This window comes from Anser anser (assembly GCF_964211835.1).
Source record: "Anser anser genome assembly, chromosome: 6".
In the NCBI taxonomy this organism is placed as follows: Eukaryota; Metazoa; Chordata; class Aves; order Anseriformes; family Anatidae; genus Anser; species Anser anser.
The window spans coordinates 34,509,121-34,531,785 of NC_139726.1; the positions used below are offsets into that span (position 1 = coordinate 34,509,121).

A 22,665-nucleotide genomic window follows, 5' to 3' on the forward strand; every position below is an offset into this window, starting at 1 on the left:
AAAAATGTTCAGGTAACCAACATAGATTAATGTAACGACGACTAACGTACAAGTTGATGCAAGTGTTATTTATCAGCTATTTTATGCATTACATGTCAGCTAACTTTTTTCCTAATGAAAAGCCCAAGTTTCTTCATGAGTTTTCTTTTCTCTTTTCCTCTTCTTTCTCCCACGACTGACCTGTTGAGAAAATGAAATCTATTCAGCATTCATATTCCTTTTTCCCATTGTTCTGGTGATGAGTTCAGTATTGTATTACATGTGCGTGCTGTTCCAAGTACTGTTAGGGTTTTTGAAGTCTGAAGGGTTTTTTATTTTTGATATGCAAGTTGAAAAAAGTGTGTTACATTAAAGATTTCTTTTCTTCTGAAGATAGAACCAGGAAGAATCTTTTCTTGCTTTACAGTGTTTCCTTCTCCTTCTCCCTTCTCCTCACAACCTCAGGGTTAGATAATTCTCTTAATATTTTTTTTCCTCACATCTACAACATGTTTTCCTCTTAATTTTGCTTTTTATATTGCTTGTTCTCTTCTGTACGCTGAACTTTCCATGCCAATACAGATGCACGTTAATGCAGTGGATTGAATGTATTCAGAATAAAACAGACATTAATAAGTGTGCGAGAGGGCTTGCTGCTGGCAGGCTGCTCGCCTTTTCTAAGCTGGAGACACCCGCTTTGCACCATTCTGGTTCTCTTCCTCTATACAACCAGAATGCAAAACAGTGAGAAAAACGTGCAACTTGGCATAGGTGAGCATTCCTCGAGTTTCTTCCTTAGCCATCATACAGATTGTTAAAAATCAGCTGACAACAAGTTGTTCTGAAACTGAAACCCTTGATTTACTTTTATATACTTCAACCATTTATTTCCTTTTAAATCCTGAAGCCAGTGCTAGATGCTTCCCTTTGCTAGATGCTTCCTGAGAGCTCCAGCCCATTAATAACAGTGGGCGTTCTGTAACATCCGAGTAATGGGATACAGGCTGGCACTTTGTTTCCTGTCTTGCCATCACTCCTCACACCAGGAGTCAGTGTTTCGGGAGACGTAATGAGCTGTCACGGCAGTTGATAATGGACTATGAAAAATTTAGCTGGCAATCTAGGGGACGCCTGCACAGATTTTAGTTGAGCAGTCTTAACTAAAGCTCTAAGCAGCTTAAAGATAGCTCAGTTGCTTTAATGGGAAACCTTGAACAGAAGAATCTGGAGGCCATGTACTAAAGAACTGGATTAAGGAAACAAGTTGTTACTGAAGGAAATACTGAATGCTCTTTCAAAGTAGTCAGCACAGTTTGGTGCTGTGGTGTATCCTTAATTAGAAAATACAAGATTTGACAAAAATGATAAGTCATTCAGGGATACAATAAGAGATGTGAAAATAGGAAAACTAACTTTGTTCCTTGAATATAAGCACTTAAACATTACCAACTTCTTTATTCTAGGAATGTAGCCTTTCCTGATTTATTACACATCATCCAGTTCATAAGGTGGAGATGCTATGGAAAGTATACATTAAGTTACTGAAAAGTATGCATGCAAATATGATTCCCATTTGTCTTCCAGAATCCAATTAATGTCTCTTTCCCTCTGGTACCAGGTAGCCTTACTGGCTCATCAACATAATTAATGCCTTGGAAGCAATATCTCATGGAGTCTGATATTCCTTTTATTTAAGACTAAACATTTCCAACATTCAAGTGGAAAAAATCAGGTTAAGATTTGTGTTCCCTGGAGATAATTCAGGTGCTTTAACTTAATCTGCTTGTATTTCTCCCGGAGGACAGGTTGGTACCACTGATGTCTGCAGTGACAGGGATTTTAGACAACTCAAATATCAATATGTCACAACTTGCTGCTTTGGTGCAGGTTCCCGTGTAATTAAGTAATCTTATTCCTTGGGTCACAGTGTACAGAAAGAGGTTTGGTGTTCCACTTTTAAAGCACAACGAGCAGTAAATAGCATAAGCAACAATTTTCCCAGCAATATGTTCCTCTCTGTGACACCCTGTGGTAGCACTTAACTCATCCCTGGTCTGCCACAACCACTTGTGAGTTGATTGAAGATGCTGTACTGTAAAGGAAGAGTTATTTACCCCAGTAGTGTGGTTTGAATGGGATAGTGGGACAGTTCTGGTCCATGTGCATAGAAAGGGACAAGATCTTCACCAACAAACGAGAAATGGGTACTTCGTGCTTGAGGATAAAAGCATTGATGTGCATCTACCACTGGCAGGTCATTTTTAGAGCTCACTGGTCTCATCGTATGAATACAGCCCAGAATTTCTGGAGCAGGAAGGCAGCTGTTGGCAGTGACTGCAGGTGCACGGCTGGTCATCTGCTATGCATTTACCCCACTGAGCAAACACCGCAGGCCCAGAGCAATGGGCAGGCAGCTCTTAGATTTCAGTGGAGCTTAGATTTTATCTAAGTACGATCCATACTTTTTTAAACGAGAGGAATAATCAGGAAACTCTTTGGGGTACTTCAAGCCTGTTGTAACACTGCCAAATTAATTTTGTATCAAATATATTACTTGTTAAGTATCTGATCTATTCTGTCAACACACTAAATTCTATTCTAATGCAAATGAAAACCAAATTAAGTTAGCCAAACACCCATATCCTTTTGTCTCCTTTCTTCTGCGTCTTTTACACCATGTTCTAGGGTGATTATGGCAGGCTTATTAAAGGATTTGATTTCAGTGAATGCCACTGTTGTAAAATGAGAACCTTTATTCCTCCACAGCTTGAAAACATCTCGCAGGTGAAAAGACATTAGTACAGATAAATCCAAATTACTCCTGAGTACATGAGGTGTTCCCTGGCTCTGTGGACCTTCTCTTCAACCCTTTTGTAATTTCATCTTAAATATTTCTTTGTTCTCTTTAGATGCTCTGATTCTTTTGTTACAGTGTAATCTCTTTAGTCTTCCCCAATGTTTGTTTGTAGGTAGATAGGCGTAACCTATAGGTACTACCTCCTGTCCTATGAATGTTTGCAAAAATAGGTGGCGTGAATGCTATGATCATGTAAATGCAGTAAAACAAAGCTTAATAGTTCAAAATGTTTGATGTATATGAAAAACAGGTTTTAGTGTGTAAAATCTGCAATACCATTGGAGGTCCAAATTTGCAGAAAACCTATTCTTAGAGAGTAGCTTTGAATGAACTAGTCTGTTAAAGATATATATAAGCACTGGAAGTAATACTCATTGTACAGGTTTGGTAGGAAATATTTACTAATTGGCAAATTAACTCTTAGCTAGATCTTTTTTCAAGTTGTTATTTTGAAATTGTGATTTTTGACTATAAAAATAAGCTTCATAGCTTTCTGCAAGTGGAACATGCAATCATATAGCATAGAGGAAATCTTGAGGCAAGCAGTGCAAACTATTCACAATGAGACATCCTCTCGGGGGTGCCCCAGAGTCGTGGTGCGGAGCCGTCCTGTACGTGTGGTCTGCAGCCTGGCCACCAGGGTCCTTTGCTGTACGAACCGGGGAGCAGGGCAGAGGCAAAGGGAGGAGGAGGAACGGGAAAAAGTAAAACTCTGTTACTGGAAATTCAATACAGCAAATGGATGCTTGACAACGAAGCTACTCTTTGAGACAGCATGGTAAAGCAGGAAGGGGACTGTAGCTCTGTCTTTATAGGGAAATGTCTGGGGCAAGTGCAACAGAGGGGATGAACAGGTATGGACTGGGAAACTCCATGACTCTTAGGAGTGAAATGCTTCCTAAAGTATCCATATTATTTTTTATACGGTTGTTCCTGTAAACTTCAAGTGAAGTTTACTCTGAAAGGGAAAGAAGCTGTAGAGGATAAAAGGCTGGAATGTATTTGTAGAAGAGAGAAATGGATCCTGCTGCCTTCACCCTCCTTGCAGCTGCCTGTATTTCCTGTTCCCAAACCACCAGCCCTATATGGGGCAACAGAAGCTCATCCAGTCAAACTGCCAGACCGATTCCACGGTACCCATGTGATCAGTCATATACTAAAACCGCTCAGAACTTAAGTCCCAGCTGAAGTGAATAATTTGATTAAAGAAAAATCTTCAGGTTAACCTAAATATTCACATCAAACCTTAGAGCAGTTGCAAATACCAAATATATTGGATGAGCATAAGACGGCAGCAATTTTGAATCATTTGCTCAGCTTTACATATCAAACAATGAGGGCTGAGATGCACATTGTTTAAATGCTTATTGCTAAGTCCTGATCTCTAAAATCTCCTGCAAAAGCAAAGATTTTATTTATTGGACAGAAGAAGCCCATTTCCTCTAAATGTCACATAACCCCCTCCACCTTAGACTTCTTCCAGTCCCAAGAATGTGGAAACGATAAGAAGCGTTTATATAAACTGAAACCCTATGAGCAACTCTCTCCTTCTCATGTCTCAGAGACCGAGTGCTTAATTTGTTAAGAGTAGCTTGAAGCAGTTGACAGGCAAATGGAAGGGGCTGCATTGCCATGCATCTCTAACTGCACATTTCATTTGGTAAATAAGTAACTGCTGAGAATGTCCAAATATTAAAGTCTCTCTACAATGAAAAAAAAAAGAGAAAAGATTAAGAAAAAAGTTTTCTAGTAGTAGGTACTTGAGATTACCCAGATTTTGATTTTCTGTAGGGAAAATTAGCACTTTGAAAATTGTTTATTTCTGCTATTAATACATAGCCCAGAGCTCAAACCTTGATCTTCAGAAAAGTAAAAGAGAATAATTGTATTAATTAGGAGATCGGAAAATAAGTTTTCACTTCCTGGGGAAAGAAACAGATTGTGTTTCCTAATGATTTTGCATTTGTTCAAGTAATTTTGTAGTCTGTTTTGGAATGGATCAGAATTGTATCAACATTTATTATTATTATTATTACTAATATCTGGACTGTAATGATCAAAGCAGGAGTATAAAAATGCTCATGAACTGTTGATAGTAGTAGGGGGATGGAGTATGTGCCCCCCCCCCCCCCCCCCAATTAAGAATTTATCCAAACGTTCCAGCCAAAATGAGCCGGATCCTCCTTAATTTCCTTTTGTTTTCTTCTACACAAACCATGCTTGAGAGACACTGATTTAATTTGGTAAAGAATGCACTGGCTGCCTGATGACTTGCTTTCTCCTTGCTCTTGTCTTGTTAACAATTATCTTGTCAAAAGGTAATGTAGGCAACAGAAGCAGTTAGAAAACTTCTCATAGAGGGAAACTTTTCTTCCTTGTAGCAAAACTTAATACAAAAACAATCAAGTATTATTACTTAAAGATCGTACCAGATTGTTTTCCAATAAAGCAATCGCTGCCTTTACATCTTAAATTTTCTGAACCTGAAACCCTGCGCAATAACACAGAATAGGGCACAGAATAGATTTAGACCTGAAATTATGTTAGAGAAATGCAGTGTAGAGCTGGGTTTGTGCTGTTCTCCTGCATGATCTCCTGAGGATGACATATTTGGAGTGCTCCTGTCCTCCTGTGATGCTGGGACATCACGTTGGTGCAGCACAAATTGCTGCCTCCACTGGGTGATACCCGCAGGAAGCAGCAGTCTTTCTAGTACACTTTTCTTGATTAATCTAATCTACTTTAAACTCTGAGCAATTGTTCTCTACATCTGGTTTAACTTTTAAGGTTTCTGTTTCTAGCTCAGATCGAAGAAAGTTTTAGTGCCCAAAAGATATGTTTCTTTCCAAAAATATTAATTGAAAATATCTCTCCTTCTAATTCCTTGTGTTATTTATATCCTTAAGTCATCATGGGTAAAACACTGCTGTGATTTCTGGTGTGTATGTGGCTATTTGCCAGCTGCTCGGGGAGGAACTGGGCTTTTGTTTAAAGTCTGGGCAACATACACATCATGTACAGATGCTATAAATACACATCTGGATCAACAGAAAGCCAAAAATCCCTTTAGACATCAGATTTCTTGATGCAGTGATGTTTTGGGCTTGGCTCTTCTTCCACCTATTTTACAAGTTTAGGGGAGAGGAGGAATCCTCCTGTTGTAGGTGCAGCTTCAAGTGCTCTAGATCCATCAGCACAGGGGTGAGGATGGGCAGGTTTTGCTGGGGTGCAAAACTTAGTCTGTCACTGACTTCGGAGCTGCAGAACAACAGTTGAAGGCATTATTCTTAGCAGCTCGTGGCGAGCTTTAAATATTTATAAAAAAAAAAAAAAGAAAAAGTTTTTCAGTTCTCAGGCAATGTGCTAGCTAGTTTTGGCTTGAAGATGTCTTCCACATTCGGATGCAGTAAATTTAAGGATTCAGGCTAAAGGTAGAATCAAATTGAATTTACTGCCTAGATTTTTCTTTCAGGAAGATCTCGAAACTGATTATACATTTAATAATGCAGAAATGCACGCTGGCTGAAAAATAATTTTCATTCTTTACTTTTGTAGTTCTTCTGTAAAGGTTACAATAACAACTTTAGGAGCAAGTTCAGGCGCTTCAATTTTTTTTACATTTACTTTAACAGCAAATATTGAAAGTATGGTAATGTTATTTGCCTTACATTTTGGGAAGGAACACTGGTGTTTAGTAATAGAAGGGAAAGGTTATATTAGGAAGTTTGTATCTGTTGATACTTGTAATATGTACAAATTTAAAACAACTTTTTATTTCACCTTTTTATTCAATAAAGAAGACACTAGCAGGATTGTAACTAAAATATTTTAATCTCATTTACAAAGTTGTGATTTTGATTTTTTCCCTAACAAATGCAAGTGAGAAAAGAAAATATGAAAGGGAGAAAATATGAAAGGGAGAAGAGTTGAAGGATGAGAGGGAAAGAAAAAAAGGAAGCCTTGAAACACTAGTTCAGTCAGAGATATCAGTGTCCTATCGTTAGCAAGGTGATTAACATTGGCCTCCCCTTTGGTCTGGCAAGTCTTGAGATGTGAGAGTGCACTGGCAAAATAACACCTAACTGATATGTATATCATCATAAGTCATTTGCTGTGGTGTAATCTTGTTATGAGACTTTTAAGAAAATGGGTTTTTACTACATTTGTATGCCTGTTGTATTTTCTTTTGGTATTCTGGAAAACTGTTTCCTTTTTTGCTGCCTGGGTGTTTTGGACTTAAATGACAGTATAATTGTACCAGGTCTGCACAGAAAGCGTGCTCCTGTCCCTTCAGATAGGGAACTGAATTGTGACCTCCAGTGCCAATTAAACCAAATCAGTTTTGAATGCGTGATGTTCTCCAGTAGCACCCTGATGATTAACTTGTGACACTTGCCAATGTACTGGGGCCACAGCTATCTTTCTGTTCTCTGTTTTTGCAGTGTCTGCTGCAATATGACCTTATCCCACAGTTCTCGTCTCTACCTCGTGGCTGTAATTCAAGTGCATTTGTAATAATATCAATTATTTGTTAAAAAAATAATCTGAAAATAATTGTGACTAATGGGAGGCTCTAAGAAAATCTTGGTCCTACTCATTAACAGCTCATGAGTTGGAAGAGAAGTAAAACATTCTTGCAGAAATGTTTTTGTCGTGTATTTTTCCACCTATGCTTAAATATTCCTGAAAGTTTGGAGATGCTTTCCGGAGCCTCATTGCCATGGTGATCAACTCCATGCATGACACAACAGCATGAGTCAGTGCAAAGGAGAAACCCAGCCATGCTTTCAGCCCCTGCATTTGTTTACATCAACATAGGCTGGGAAGGAAATGTTTTGCCTTCCCTCTTAGCCCTGAATAGCACCTAGTAGCGGAAGCAGCAGGAAGATGTAAGGGTGGTAGACAAACACTGGAGGAAGAAAATACAGAGGTAAATATAATCTTTGGTTGTTTTTCACGAATTATGGAAATGCAGGGTGCAGCAGCTGTCAGAACAGAGGTGCTAAAGACAGTATGTTGGCTGGAACAGAAGTCTTTCTGCTAGCACCAAGTATGGTGTTGCAGTCTGTTTAGTGACTGAACCTCAAGATCAGAAACTGAAGATAAGGTTTTTATTTCAGACATCTTTTAAATTTCCATGGGGGTCCCTTTGTCTAGAATTTGGTTTCTGCTTGAATTCTCGTCTTGTTTTTTATTTTTTGCCTGTTTGATTCATTATGTCAAAAATCTGCCTGAAAAGACTTTAAAATACATAATAGAGGTGATGGTATTTTTAATGCCGATGGAAAGGCTAGTTAAACTGGGCAAGGTTCCTGTTTGCTCTGGGTCTGTCTTTTCAGCTTCCCTCCCTTCTGAGATGTCAGGTTGTTAAATAAGGATTGTGTTCTCCAGATTGATTCATTTTTATTTTTTTCCTTCACATACTCTTCGAGAAGTATTACAAACAGCAGGAACTAGTGGAGTTGAATGAAGGGACAGTGGAAAACAGATTATGCAGTTCAATTGCCTATAAAACGTAGAGCAGCATGCTTTGATCTCCCTTTACACAAAGGAACAATTTGGAAAAAAGTCTGATAGCTCTGTGGCGTGGGAGGAGGAAAGGGCAGAACAGCATGTGGTCTTGTCCTGTCTTCTTCAAGTGAACACTCAGTGGTAACTGGTAGTCCGTAAAGACCTCTGCTGAGTTGACTCGTGTCCCCATCAAACGTACAAGTCAAACTCAACCCGTGTCTTCCGGCAGATAATTTCAAGGAAACATGAACAATCTGGTCTTGTATTGTGAGTGATTTTACACACCTTGTGGAACACCTGCACCCTTTTGAATTCTTCAGGCAGAGAAAGGGGTTCCTGGCTGCCTTGAGTATTGACATCTACTTCTTGTGGGGCAACACTTGTAAATAAAACAGAAGCTGGCAGTGTTGACAGAAATAGAAATGATCCAAATAAATTATTTGGATGATTTTTATTTTATTAGTTTTTGTGTTGTAGTGTCTACTGTCAGACCACTGCTGTCTCATGCTAACTTCTTGCCACAAGGTCCAACAGTTCTGTCTCTTATTTTTCCTTTACTTTTAAAAGTATAAAACCACATGAATTACACTACACTTAGGTTTTTTAATAATTCTTTTTTTTTTGAGTACTTTATCCAACATGGGGTTTCACAAAAGGCATGCCATTCAGCATCACATGAAAAAGCTTTGAGGATGAAAGCACAGCAGCGTGCCCCAACTCCTGTAGCAAATGAGAGGTGTTTACACAAAGAATACCTGTAGCTGTTTTCTTCCCCTAGCCCCTTTTTATGCCCTTGTGCAAGCAAGAATCTATAAGCAAACTCCTGGAGCACGCTGCTCATAAGGACTTCCAGCTCTGCTTCTAGAACACGGCTCCAGGGCCATTTGGGCATTTGAACTTTTGGATGTTTATTTGGAATATATTTTTTTTTTTTATTTTCCCCATTGGCAACTGTACAGTACTGTGTAAAAAACAATGGCAGTGCCCAAAATGTAACGCAAAGAACAAAAAGCTATGAAACTAATGTGAGCTGATGTAAGTTGCCAAGAAAAAGAGATAGGGTTTTAAAAAAACAAAAAGGATTTTTTTTTTTTTTTCTGACAAAAAATAAAAGGCAAACACAAGGCAGAGGGCTGTGCAAGACCCCTCTGTACTCTCTCCTGGATGTCTGCTTCATCCTTATGCTTGCAGTAAGATCTCCCCTGGCAGAGTGTGTGAAGAATATTTTTAGTGAAAAGCCAGTTTAAGAACTGAAGCGGTAAGGGAAAGTGGAATTACCATGAATTATTTCTCACTCGCTCCCTTCTGATTCCATTTCTCTCTCTGGCAATGCTGCCAGTTGCAGAGCAAGGCAGACAATTTTTATTTGAAGATGTAGATCTTCATTTTATGCTGAAATTTAAGTTAGAAGTAAGAGTTTAGAGGCTTGCAGTGGGTGAAGTTCACCTGTAGGCAGTTGGATAGTAGCCATCCGTGCTGTTTTTCATTGCCATCCATCCCCAGTTCCACCTTATCCTGTAAAACTCATTAGTAGCAGCACGGTTTGCAACACGTAGGGAATACCAGGCAAGTTGTGAGAGAAGAAACTTGCTAGTCTTAAATGATTTGTCCTGAGATATCCACTTCGCTCTCCTACTTTACTCCTTTGTATCATGGAGCCTTTGCTAGATGATGAAACCACCGCCTGATAGGAGAGCTGATGTTTCTGGGGGTAAATGTTATGATGCTATTTAAAAATTAAGGATAGAAATGAAATAATATTACTTCAAAATATTTGAAGCCGACTGAGCTCATGATCTTGACTGAAATATTTTCCTCTCACTTCATAAAGCAAGAGTAAGTGTGCCTAGAGATGGGTTCCTATCTGTAAAGGACATGCTGTTTGCTGCTCCTGTTTGTACTAGGCAGTGTAGGACTGATCCAGTGTGTGTTGGATCGTTTTGACCCTACTAATGTTCCCGCCTGTCTTTCATGGTCACATTCAAAGCTGAGGCACTCACAGCCTCTGGAAGTCTAATCTGATTTAAGCTCTTCCCGGAGATTAAACAAACACTTGGTGATTTTGGCTGTTCATAATTTCAAAAATACATTGGCCTTTATAAGTGTCTTGATACGGGCGTTTTAAGAGTTTACTGGGTGCTTTTGCAGTATCTTGTGGTAGGTGCCACTGTAGGGCTTACAAGCTGTTTGAAGGAATATTTGCTATATTTTCATACCCTAGGTAAATCATGCATGTTGATGGGTGGCTTTGATTTGACTGAAAATAAGTGTTCAAGTAGTTATTGACCAACAGAGCTCTCGTGATTCCCTGCCAGGTCTGCCAGTGCTCTGCCACCCATTACTTGGGTCTATGGACCCTTTCCAGATGTCATATACAAAAAGCTGAAAGCAGAAATATAATTTATATTATCAACGATCCATTGCTGACAGCCATCGTGATACAGTTCAGGCAAACAGTGTCTTACTGAGCTGGAAGGTAATCGCCTGGAAAGCTGGATTTCAGCTTCTCCTGTACGTAGGAGTGCTGAGCTTTTAGCATGAAGATGCAATAGAGAAACGTGCAGCACAAGAAGGAATAATTAAGATAATACAAAATAGGAAAGAGGAAGGCATGAAGAACTGAGAGGAGATGTTAAGAACCAGACCACTCTGCTGTATCTATAAAAGGAATAATTTTCAGAGCGACTCAGAGGACTGCAGTTTAATTGAGCCTAACAGAACAGGCTAATAGAGAGTTGTAGGTGGACAGGCAGCTGCCCTGTGAAGGAAGAAATCAGGAACTAACTAACTAAATAAATAAAAAAAATCAGAAAATCAGCAGAAATAAACTACATCCCATCACTGAAGAACTGAGGCAAAAATGACACCTGGTTAGAATGATAAATAGCAAATTAACTCTTTGCTCTTGTTTTTCTTCATAGGTCTTGAACGGGAACAACAACTTGTTTCTCCAGTTTTTCCTTCACATGATCTGACACATTTTCTGTGTGCAAGTGAGTACTAATTCGTCACATATGTTGGATAGAAAATTGAGAGTACATAATAGGTGAACCAGAAAATGCCACATTTTTTTCAGCCTATTTCATTTCAACATCATTTCAGTGATGTGCAGTCCTTAGGAAAATTTGATCTAAAACTGTTACTATGCTTTGTTAGGAAAAAAAATGACTTTATCAAAGCTATTTAAAGTATGGGTATAATTCACAAATCCCCATATTTAATCAAGTAAGGTCACTTTTCAATATGTGTTTCTAGCTGGTTTGTGCACTGTAGTATGTTATGCAGCTATATTAGGCAGCAGTTAAAACCATCGATATTTATATAGCACAAAGAGAGAAAAGCATCTTTGGAAGCAAGCTGCTTGATGATATGTAATACTAGGAAGGTTCTAGTAAAAATAAGTCAGTCTAGTTTGAGGAGCTTAAATTTGCCACATAATGTTTACACGCACATAATGCAGTGGCATTGCACTGGAACTGAGGAGCTGTGGAGTAATCCAGTGTTTAGTAAAATTGTAATTAGCACAGAAAACAGTAAGCAACTGTCTTTCCAGTGGGGCCTTCGATTATTGTAATCAAAGGGTGAAGAAACTCCAAACATGGAATCAAAATTTGGAGCTCAGTTTTAATCTCTACAGAAAAACAGCTTTTCTAATCCAGGAGGCTTTTCTAGCTGTTGGTTTTTAACCCCTGTTTGGAGTTGCCCATTCTCTGTCCCGTTTTCTATTCTGAGACCCTGCAGATCTCTAAATAGTAAGTATCCCAGATTCTTTTAGGAGAAATCAGGCTGTTCGGTATTTTTTTTTTTTCCTCAAGGGAGTCCTGTCAGAGCTCAAACACCTCAGCGGTTTGAAAATAGTTCATCCCCAACAGCTCTAGTGGTGTGTGTTGCAGGGTAAGAATGATCTTGGTATCTTGTCATCTGTACGTTGTTGGTAGAGCCCAAAAAATTTTCAATTCACAGATAGATTCACAGGTCCATGTAATATGCGTTTCCCATTAATGAAAATTATGGGACTTGAATTGTCTAAAAGCATGAGTATATTTTAAGTAAACGTGCAAGCTGTACATAACATATATATATATTTTATTTATATGCTGTGCTGAGACAAACTGAAGGAAATCAAAAAGTTTTCTTCCGCAGTTACTCCTACAGAAATCACTGCAGGCTCATGTCCACAATGCCAGCAGTGAAGAGGTAACAGCCATATGAGGCACTTTTTGCTGCCAGAAAGGTCAAAAAACAGTGTCTTACAGAGTTTGGGAAAATCAATGTGCTTAGGAGGGGTTAGCCACTCTCATAATTTCACTGCTTTCCTTACTGAAGGACTGCATTGCTGTACAGCTGGGACAGACACTACAGGGGCAGGAGATCTGTAGACTTTGCAGTTCTTCATTCAGCTGGGCCTTCTGCTCCAACTGCCAGCTCCATCCTGGAGCAACAACTGCCCTTGCAATAATAGCCAGGATTCACAAGTTTCCACCAAAGCCTAATCTCTTTAAGATCTACATGGATTTAAAGTCTGGGCTTTTCATTCCACATCTCTAAGGTATTGCCAGAAACCATAATAATAATAGCTGAGGTAAAATAGAAAAAGAAAGGAACAGTAGGAATTCCTTTAAAGGATGCTTTTAATACTGCTTTTACTGCAGATGCTTTCCGTCTCACAGCTAGGTGCAAACAAGACTGCTCTGATAAGACTTGTATAGAGGGAAGTGACTTGTGTGATGAGGGCAGAAATTTTAATTAGAGAAATGCATGCTGCTTTACTCATGGCTTTGCTAAAATTTACCTTTATTATTTTTGTAAATATAAATGCCTTTTAGACAGTCTTTATATTGATTGTACAGTAATTGGGAACAAAGTTTTCCCCATAATGGAAATGCTAAGAAAGAAAAAAAAATATTCTGAAGTAGATAAGGTAATGCTGGTAGTTTCAGGTGCATCTTACCATAAACCAGCAAAGTGAGAGAGGAACAGGCTTTTTATGTCCTGCAGAGTAGATCCTGCCAATCTGCATCGGGACAGTTGACGTAAACCCTAGGGTTCTGAGAATTTTGTATGTCCCATTTCGCTTTGCTTAGGTCTCAGGCCTCCAGCTGAAGAGGTCACCAAGCACTTCCTTTGGAAGATTGAATCAGCCACTGCCACATTTCACTGTCAAAAATAACTCTTGCCATTTAGCCTGCATTTTCACTGTCAGGAGCCTTTCTTGATGCTCATTATATATTTGCACTTTCTTAAGTTCCTTGTACATTCTTGAATACTCTTGAAGAACTTTCCATAAATAGGCTTCCATAAATCTTTGTTCTTGGTGGTATTTTTTAAAGTCTCGCCATCAGTAGGTCGTATTTCTAATTAAAGAACATAACTGTTTTTGATCCCTTAAAAAATGTATTTGTTTTTGGAGGGAGACTGTATAGAACATGTGGAGCATAATTGCAATGTGTGTGTGCATACATATAGGATAAGAATCAGCTGTAATAAGAGGGTGTTTGGGGTGGGATACTTCCAGGGGTCAGTCTGAATGCAGCAAGTTGTATTAAAGATTTATGAGTAGCTTGTATGTCCAGAATCATTAACTTGTTTCTGACCAGTAATAAATGTGCAGTCTTGGTCATTTGCTACTCCACGAGACCAGGAAATAAATTTGCACCATCTCTTAGAAAGCACGGAGCTCATAACCAGTTTCAGTAGAAAGCAGAGGTAGATGTAATTTTTTAAATGCTTCTTGTCTGGACAAATAATGGCTTGTAATTGATCACTAACCGTGTTGGTTAATAACTAATAATGTTTCATTCCTCTGAAATATTCCAAGCAAATGGCTCAGGCCAGTTAAGGAACTTGGTTTATTCATCTATGTCCTGTCCCTTCATATTGCTGCAAGTCCCTTCATTCTTCTCTTACTACTGGTATTCATCAGTTTCCATTTACATCTGTATTTGCAGATGACCCTGAAATACAGGTGCTATATTTCTTGAAGGTTGCCAGGTGTCCATGGGCTTCACAGTGGATAGAATCAGAACTTGTGCTTGGAGGATGCTGAGGTTTCTATCTCTGTTCCTGCAAAGTGATTACTCACATAATCAGAAACACTTAGTGTATGGTTCTGTAAACTTCAGTGCCAGTTTTTGTTTGGCCTGTTTATTCCACCAACAGCAAAATATAGCCTCAAAGCAGCAACAACCACCTTTTGTAAAAGTGGAGATTTAAACGGGTAAGAGCCAAGCTGCAAGTTAATGTGTGTGGAAATATTAGAAAGTTGCCTAAAATACATCTGGGACGTTCAGCACTTGTATCTTTACATGAGCAAGCAATTGTTGCTCTGGCTGTTTGCATTTGCCTAACCTTCTGTTATCAAATAAAATCATGAACAAAATAAAATTTCTGTCTGAGACAAATATGACTGGAATCCCAAGAAAGAATCCAAAGGTCAGATCAGCTGTTTTGAAATATTGTTTCCTGTTATCTACAAAACCTTAGTGACATTAAACAGTACAAAGTGGAGTTTGCTGGAAGGTACTCGGGTGTTGTATATTTAAAGAACAAGCTGTAACCCAGAAATAATAATAAAACAGTGGTGCAAGACTTCTAACTCTGACCCGTATTTGCGGGGTAAGAATGTTGTGAAAACTCTTTTCTTTTCCAGCAGGTGAACTCCAGCCTTCAGGTGTTCCTGGCACTTTTCTGGTTTGGACAGGCACTGGCTCTCAGAGTCCAGGGACTGTTGATAAAACAGAATTCCACGCTTATTTATCTTTGAAAAACAAACAAATAGAAAAACTGATTGCTGTATGCCTAAATGGATAAATATTTGCATTTTGTAATTGTGTACACAGATTAGGAAAACTGAATCATAACAAGGCACATTTCTTCCTTTGAAATGGAGTAGAATTTTAATTAGTCTTATTTCTCTTATTTAGGGAGTATGGCAGCATGGGAGAGTTGCTGCTCTTCTTTTTTTTTTAAAAAAAAAAAAACAACAACACTTAAAGTGAGTTTTACCAGGAGGCTTCTTAAGTAATATTAAAATCTTGTCCTGGGCATCTACTTAATTTTAATTAGAAAGTAATTTAATCCTAAATAAAGTAGAGAAAAAGGCAAGTTTATATAAAAACATCAATTTGAAAAGAGATTTTTAGAGCTTTCTATATGGAAAAGAGAAAGATGGTGATTTTCATATTTACCAAATACTGCAAGCTCGCTGCACACACAATTTACATAAATCTGTCTACTTAACTAAATGTGAAGGTTGTACTATAACACGTATGATTATTAGGATGAAAAACAGGTAAGACAAAATCTTTGGTGATGAGCAAAGCTGTGCAGATGTTAAGCAACTAATTTCTTTGGGACAAAAAAGAATAGTTCTGGAAATCAGTGGAAGTTGGGCATCATGCCTTTGAAAATGTCCTTCCTGGAGTTAATGGGAAAATACGTGAGAGATGGGTTGAATATGTATATGTAGGTAAAAACAGGCGTGTACCATGTACAGATACAGCTCTCATACACCAGTAAGGCAGGATGACAGATGAACAGGGGAAGAGCAAATCCAAACAGCAAGCAGAGCTTGTGTGTGGGGGGTGTGCCTCTGCCCATTAGAATTAGGGCTGAATCGAGGGAGGTGTCTGTAAGCGACTGCTTCCATCTTAGCACAATAAGATTATGTTTAGTTTCTCAGGGGAGACTTTCTCTGATTAAATTTTACTCCTGAACTACCCTGGATTCAGCACATGATGGAGTCACCTTGAATCCAATGATCATTTAAATGAGAAAAATCATATTCAACAGTAAAATAATCATTTTTACTCCGTGTAACTCATTTATAACATGCCTCTCTGTTAACACACTGCTGCCAGAAACAGTTCCCAACTGTTGAAAAAGAAATAGGAATTCAGGTGTAAATGACATTTTACTGCTCTTAACTGTACAAAAGTTATATTTTAAGCATATTTGTTTAGGGGACTTTTCAAAACGCAGAGCAAATCTGAGACATGATTTTAATGTCAGCATACCGAGATATCGAATCATTTGATTGCCGCTGTTGGATACACCTATGCTGGTTTTTAGTGGCGTCATCATTCAGTAATGGATAACTACCTCTGGTGAGTGGGTTAGGATAGCAAAACCCACGCATTTTCCACATATTTATAGGATTTCTTATAGCTAGATAACAATCTGCTGTGTCAGGTGCTGAAGACCACCAAGCTACAGAACTGGCTGTGTCTGCTGAGGTCAAATTCTGCCCCTTGTTATCTTCTAAAGAAACTCCGGAAATGGCCTGAAGCTTAAACTAGAAGAGTTCCATTAAATTGGAAAAGCAAACCTGAGTCTCCTGGTGTTGATCGCAGGCTTGCAGAATGACACATTGGGCTGTCACTGTGCCAGGGTTAGGATCACACTCCGGTAGATTAAATTCCTTGTTTTTACTCGCTTTTTTTTGTGTATCTCTCTCAGCCTAATTGAGTTATGTCCTAAGCCTAGACCTCTAGTTTACCTGTAACAACAAGAACAAAAAACCCTTGGAAGTCCGAAGTCTTATCAAGTTTTTATCAGTGGTGCAAGCAGCTTGAAACACAATTAACCTGTTACCAGTATCAGGTTTTATTTATCCTGGAGCTCAAAGCATTGATGTTATTGATCTGCTTTAGGGCTAATCGCTCCACTGTGTAATCTCGGAAGTTGTTACATTACTTCTTATCGTGGCACTGATGGTTTTTGAGCAGTAGATGAGGACCAGTGTAGTCCAAATGCTAACAATTCCTGTGGTAAGGTTGTGTGCACCAGGGAGAGGAGGACGCTTTGTCACTAAATTTACCTCTTTCTGGCCATATACCCATTTCCACTCCTTCTATTACTTTAAAAGAGGGAGAGTAAGAAAGCTTGTCCTAATGGTATTTCAAAATCACTAAATGTTTTTCTTTACAACTATGAGGTAAAGTACAAGTGAAACGCACTAAGACTAGACGAAAGATGTTGAATCAGTTTTTCATCCAAAGTATAATGTCTTGTGGTATTTTTTTACGCATTATATTTGAGTCTTCAATAGGTAAAACACCTGCTGAAATACTTTTGAATCTTGAAATCAGTAGATGTGTTGATTTTTGGATGTTAATAAGATCCCTGCAAAAGAAAGAATGAGAAGCAGCTAATCATGGAGGGGGAGTCCTGAAATGAAATATTGAAAAACTCCTTGCCAGTGCTCCTTACTCCCATTAACACTCAACATTCATTCAACAAAGGTTGACGTTTTGTAATTAAACTTTTTTTTTTATGTGATGTTAGTAATCAAATACTGTCTTTCATCTCCCACTGAGGATGTGTATCTAAGGTCTTTGATATAGAAGAACAGGTCATAAATGCAGACTACAGCACTAAAGGAAATAGATTTATACGAAAAACTCAAAATGTTCAGTAGTCAAATGTAAAAACCAAGGTAGGTCATTGAGTTTTCAGTGAGGAACTGTGAATCGAGGTGGCCTCATCTGAAACAGAGCCCAAACAAAGGCTGAGCTTTCACTACTTGTATCAGCAGGCATTTAGAGAGCCAGCTGTGCTTCTGAGAGTAATGGTAATGTTATGGATCTGTCTGGGGCACTATTAAAGAGATGCATGATTATTATCAGGGGGCAATAGCTGCTATCACACAAAGGTTTTTCATTGTTGACATTCCATTATTTTAAGAGGTGGAAAAGTAGCCATTGAGACGTATTCTTACCTAACCAGCAACAAAATAGTTTTCACACACAAAATAGTATAACAGGATTGCTGCATTTTTTTTTTTGCAGGTGACTCAGTGGCCAAATTAAAAAAAAAAAAAAAGAAAATCTAATTTTTGCCTGCAATAAAATTCATAATTGTAGCTGAAACTAGTCCAACACAAAAATAACTGCTACTGTTTTATTTGAAATATCTGATTTTTAGCCAAGGATTTTTATTTAGCTTATATTAATGACCCTAGACCTGCTGGTGTTAACTGAAACATGCTGGGCATATGATACTGATTGTCTGTCAGTCCCTTCCATATAGGTCTGTACTGTATCATAGGATCGATAGGTTTTTATCTTCCTGGTTACATTTGGTGTTGAACAGTTTAATGACAGCAAGGGTTTCTTTGTTTCACTAAATACTAACACAATTTTTAACCTTAGAACCCGAACATTTAGAAGCAAGATTCTATTGTCCTATAGAACAGAAAATGTATGAAAATGTGTGGCCATTGAATTTAAGGAAGGTTTTAAAGCAAATTAGTGTTGAACTAGTGTGAAATTATTTCATGAGAAAAGTGAGCCAACAGGAGATGCAGAATATTAACTATCTGTTCGGTTTTGGTTTTCCCATAAAAGGTTAATAATTTTTAATACAGTTAAACAAGAGGGGACAGAAACAGAATACAGTATAGGTCAGAGAGCTGGGACATCATCTAGATGCTTTCAGCTAAATAGGATCTGATGAATTTTACTCTCAGTCATTCAGAATTAGCTAAAGCATTGCCTGCACTTAAAATTGGGTGAAATCCCAGAGAGCTAGACAAGGCCCAAAATGCCTTATTTCCAAAGACAGATGGAGTACAGAAAGTCTCAGGAAATATTAGGCACCATAATTACAAAATGCAAAGAAAATACTGTTAAATGCTGCGTATGCAAATATGCAGAAAAAGAATTAAGTACAGATACGGTGGACTGTTCAGAACAAATCATAATTCTTTTTTGACTCCCATAATATGCTCGAATGAAAAGGATGGGGGGTCAGATAAAGTAGCAGATGTAATATTTTGGCAGAGCTTTGGATGTAGCCCTCTCTCTGGCTACTGGTAACTAAATTTTCATGTGAACTGAAAGTGGTAGGACATCTGCAAAACCAGAGGTGGTATGTCCTACAGCAAACATTCTGCCTTAAATGTTTTCCTTATATTGCTTTGCTTTTATGGTGTGAAGATTCTTTTAACAAATTAGGATAGGCAAATAGCTGACAAAGCTGACAAATGAAGCACATTGCTTCAGTTTTTTTTTTGTTTGTTTGTTTTTGTTTTGAGAAGCTTCCATACTCCTGGAATTCATTTGCAAGACTGTCATTTGCAATCCGGAATTTTTCTTTTTTCTGCAGTGATAGAGGATTAAAGACCAATTAGGTTTCAGTCTGAGCACTAATCCAAGCTTTGGACAGCTTTCCATTTTTCAGGCTTATCTTCAAATGTAAGCACAGTTCCTTGTTCCAGCTTTTCATTTTAGTGTGTCTCCACAAAACAGATAAGATTGCCATACTTCATATTTTTTTAAAATACAAGTTAACTATCTATTTTTATGACACATGGACCTATAATATTCTCTCAAGCTGAACCTTTAGTGTTTAAAGACAACTGTTTAAGAGATTTGAGTAGCAAAAAATTATTAAAAGCTGATTTTCAGCATACAGGATTTACACTGCTTGTCTAAAGACCTAATTCTCATTGATGTAATTATCTGGTGGTAAACAATTTTGACCTTGTATTATATAACATTTTTTGGGAAGCAGAATGGCAATGAGTAAGACAAGATGACACTCATCATTAATTGCTTTGAGTCCTAACTTGTAGGCTGCTGTGGAGTGGGTGGGGAGGTGTGCACTGAATCCTCGAGCAATGGAGCACTGCACCAATTACCTGAACTAAGTAGAGACCTTCAAAGAAATCTTTGGTATTTAAACCACTTTTAGTTAGTTATGAGACAGAAATATCATCCATACGTGGACAAGGGCTAAGCTGCTTTGAAATGGTTTCAAGCATGCTTGGAAAAAAGTATGAGGCCCCTGGAGTTCATCTCTTGCCTTCCACCCTGAATGTAGTGTTTGCAATGTCCCTCAGCAGCAAAGCTGAATTTCAGCAGGAATAGGATTGTTTACCATTCGGAATCCTCCTCTGCCCCCAGTTGCCTATGGTGTTTATGATTTTTCTACTTTAATGTAGTATTATTTTCTCAGAGCTCAGTGAAATGGTTGATCTGCAGGTATATCCCAAGAAAACCTATGGGAATACTTGTTGGGTTAGCAAAAAGTTCTCTGAGACTTGCTATCCATTTTGGATAATGGTTATCATTATAACGACACCCCATAATTGTATTGTTTTGATTCCACTGGGCCTTGGAGTGGTGCAAAGGGAAGGGGGCAAATTTGGGAACTGGGAATGAGTCTCATTACTTAACATGTTTTTCTGCTTGCAGCAGAAGCAGTTTGCCAGGAAATTCTTATTGTCTTGTAAATCACAGCCTGACTTATGAATTTTAACATTCAGCTGCTGTGGTCCCAGGAGAAAATCCCATTACTTGTCTTGCAGGCTGTAGGCTGGGCACATCTCTTGTATTGGTGGTACGCTTCAGTGAGAGTCTCTGAACATCCTAGCAGCAGGAGAACTTTGGTCTTCTAAAATGTGCCTACAGGATTAGTCTACCAGGGTGTGTTTCCCTCCCATGGGACTGATAGGGGCACCACACCGTATCTGTGCAACTAGAAACAGGGGTTAGAGGCAGCTGTGACACTCACCTACCCACCACATACACTACTTTTAGACTAACCTTTCTGACAGTCCTTTTTTTCCTCCTTAAAATAGATTTCTATATTCTCAGAACTCTATGTACAAAATAGCTAAATAAAGTTCCCATAAGTAGTAAGAATATAACTTCTAAAGGCTGTACCAGGCCATGTGCAAAATCTTCTAGCTGTTTATGCTGTCACCAGCAGTGCTTGCCTGCAGATTCCTGGGGAAGGACATAAACACATCTGGCCACTTCCCAGGCACACCCTTCCAGTCTTCAGTGGTTAGGACTGAGAGTGAGACAAAATGTTATTTATGAAAATTTTTGTGCTGTTCATTAACAATTCTGGTAATTAGGCTATAATGTCAGAAACTAGATATGCATCAAGATATCCTATTCCGCTCTAAAAATGCAAATCATCCTCTTAGTAACGCTTTCATTCAGTAACACTAATACCAAATTGATAATATTGCGCAGTAATTGTCAAGGTTCTTCTCTCCTGTGTGAGGAAAGTTGGAAATGACATGATTATAATAATTAGTACTGCCATTTTACAAAGGAGAAAGCTGAAAGATAAAAAAGTGAATTCCCTGAACCTGCATGATACGGTGGTTTCCAAGAAGCATTAAAATCAATAACCATTGGCCTTGTAATCAGTCTATCGCAGCATCCCATAAACTGGTATTTGCATAGATTTGAATGTGAGTACAGGAGGATTTGCATCCAGCAGTTACTGGCAAGATGGATATAAAAAATCTCAGGCTTATCATGTCTGACAACAGGAGAAATTCATGAGACCAGGAAAAGTCCACAAGAAATTGCACATTTTATAGTGATGTTGCATCATTTAGGGCTGTAAAAGTACATTGGGTAATATTGAAATTAAGACATAGTTTCCAAAAGTGTTTTGGAACGTGGTTACCATCGTGCTATGGTTTAGAGTCAGAGGTGGGAAAGGTAATTCTCAACAGCAGCTTTGAGAAACTACTCTACCTGGGCTGCTTCTTTCTTGAATTTAAGAGGGTAGCTAAAATTAAGAGCCTTCAGAGTAGTTTAAGACAAAACCTGACTCTGAACCTTCTCCTAAAGGAACTCTCTACTTTCTGTTATTTGGAGGGGGAACGTAGACTGGGAGAGCTAAGCTAAAGTCAGTGTTTCTGAACACTTCTGTATGTGCAGAAGTTATTGCATGTCACAAAGTATCTGCATTACAGTAAATTAAATTCAACCTTCCAAATTTCTGCTGTCACACAGCTATAGAAGGCCTGATTTTCTGTGACCTCAGCAGTAAGTGACTGCAGCAGGCAAAACAGCTGACTGCACAATTCTGCTCTTGGCATAAAGCTGGCAGAACAGCTTTATACTTTGTGGCGGGCCCCAGTGCTCTGTCATTTTAGGAGTAGAAAAGAGCTGGGTGTTGGGATTGACAGAAGTCAGAAGGAGGACTGAAGCAGATGTTTTCAGAGGTGAGGACAGGGTGGCAGATGCAAGACCTGAATTTGTACTGGCGGAAAGCCAGGGCACAAGATGCTCCATCTATTGGTGGTTGCACGTGGCCCAAGCAGCAGTGAACTCCATTTTATATGTAGTTCACCTCTAGGGCAGGAAATCCCCCTCATCGTAGTGGATGAGAGCAATTAAAAGGAACAAGACAGGATGGTGGGAGAGAAACTACAAAGAAAGCAAAAATTATCAGAGGTGGTTGATGAATCACTGACTGAACGCTGATTTATCTTTAGTGAAATGTTCTCGCTCTCTCTCTATATATATACATAAGCAAAAATATATGTTTCCCCCATTCCCTTGTTG

General features: G+C 38.6%; 1 protein-coding gene across 3 annotated transcripts in view; it reads left to right on the forward strand.

Moving 5' to 3' along the window:
• The window catches only part of LOC310902057 (uncharacterized protein), a 351,736-nt gene that overhangs the window by 134,643 nt on the left and 194,428 nt on the right, over positions 1-22,665 (forward strand). For all 3 annotated transcript variants that reach the window (XM_083842962.1, XM_083842961.1, XM_083842963.1), the window contains exon 2: positions 11,269-11,340. In XM_083842962.1, the coding sequence (XP_083699088.1) occupies positions 11,269-11,340 (72 nt within the window). The remainder of the gene's footprint in view (positions 1-11,268; positions 11,341-22,665) is intronic.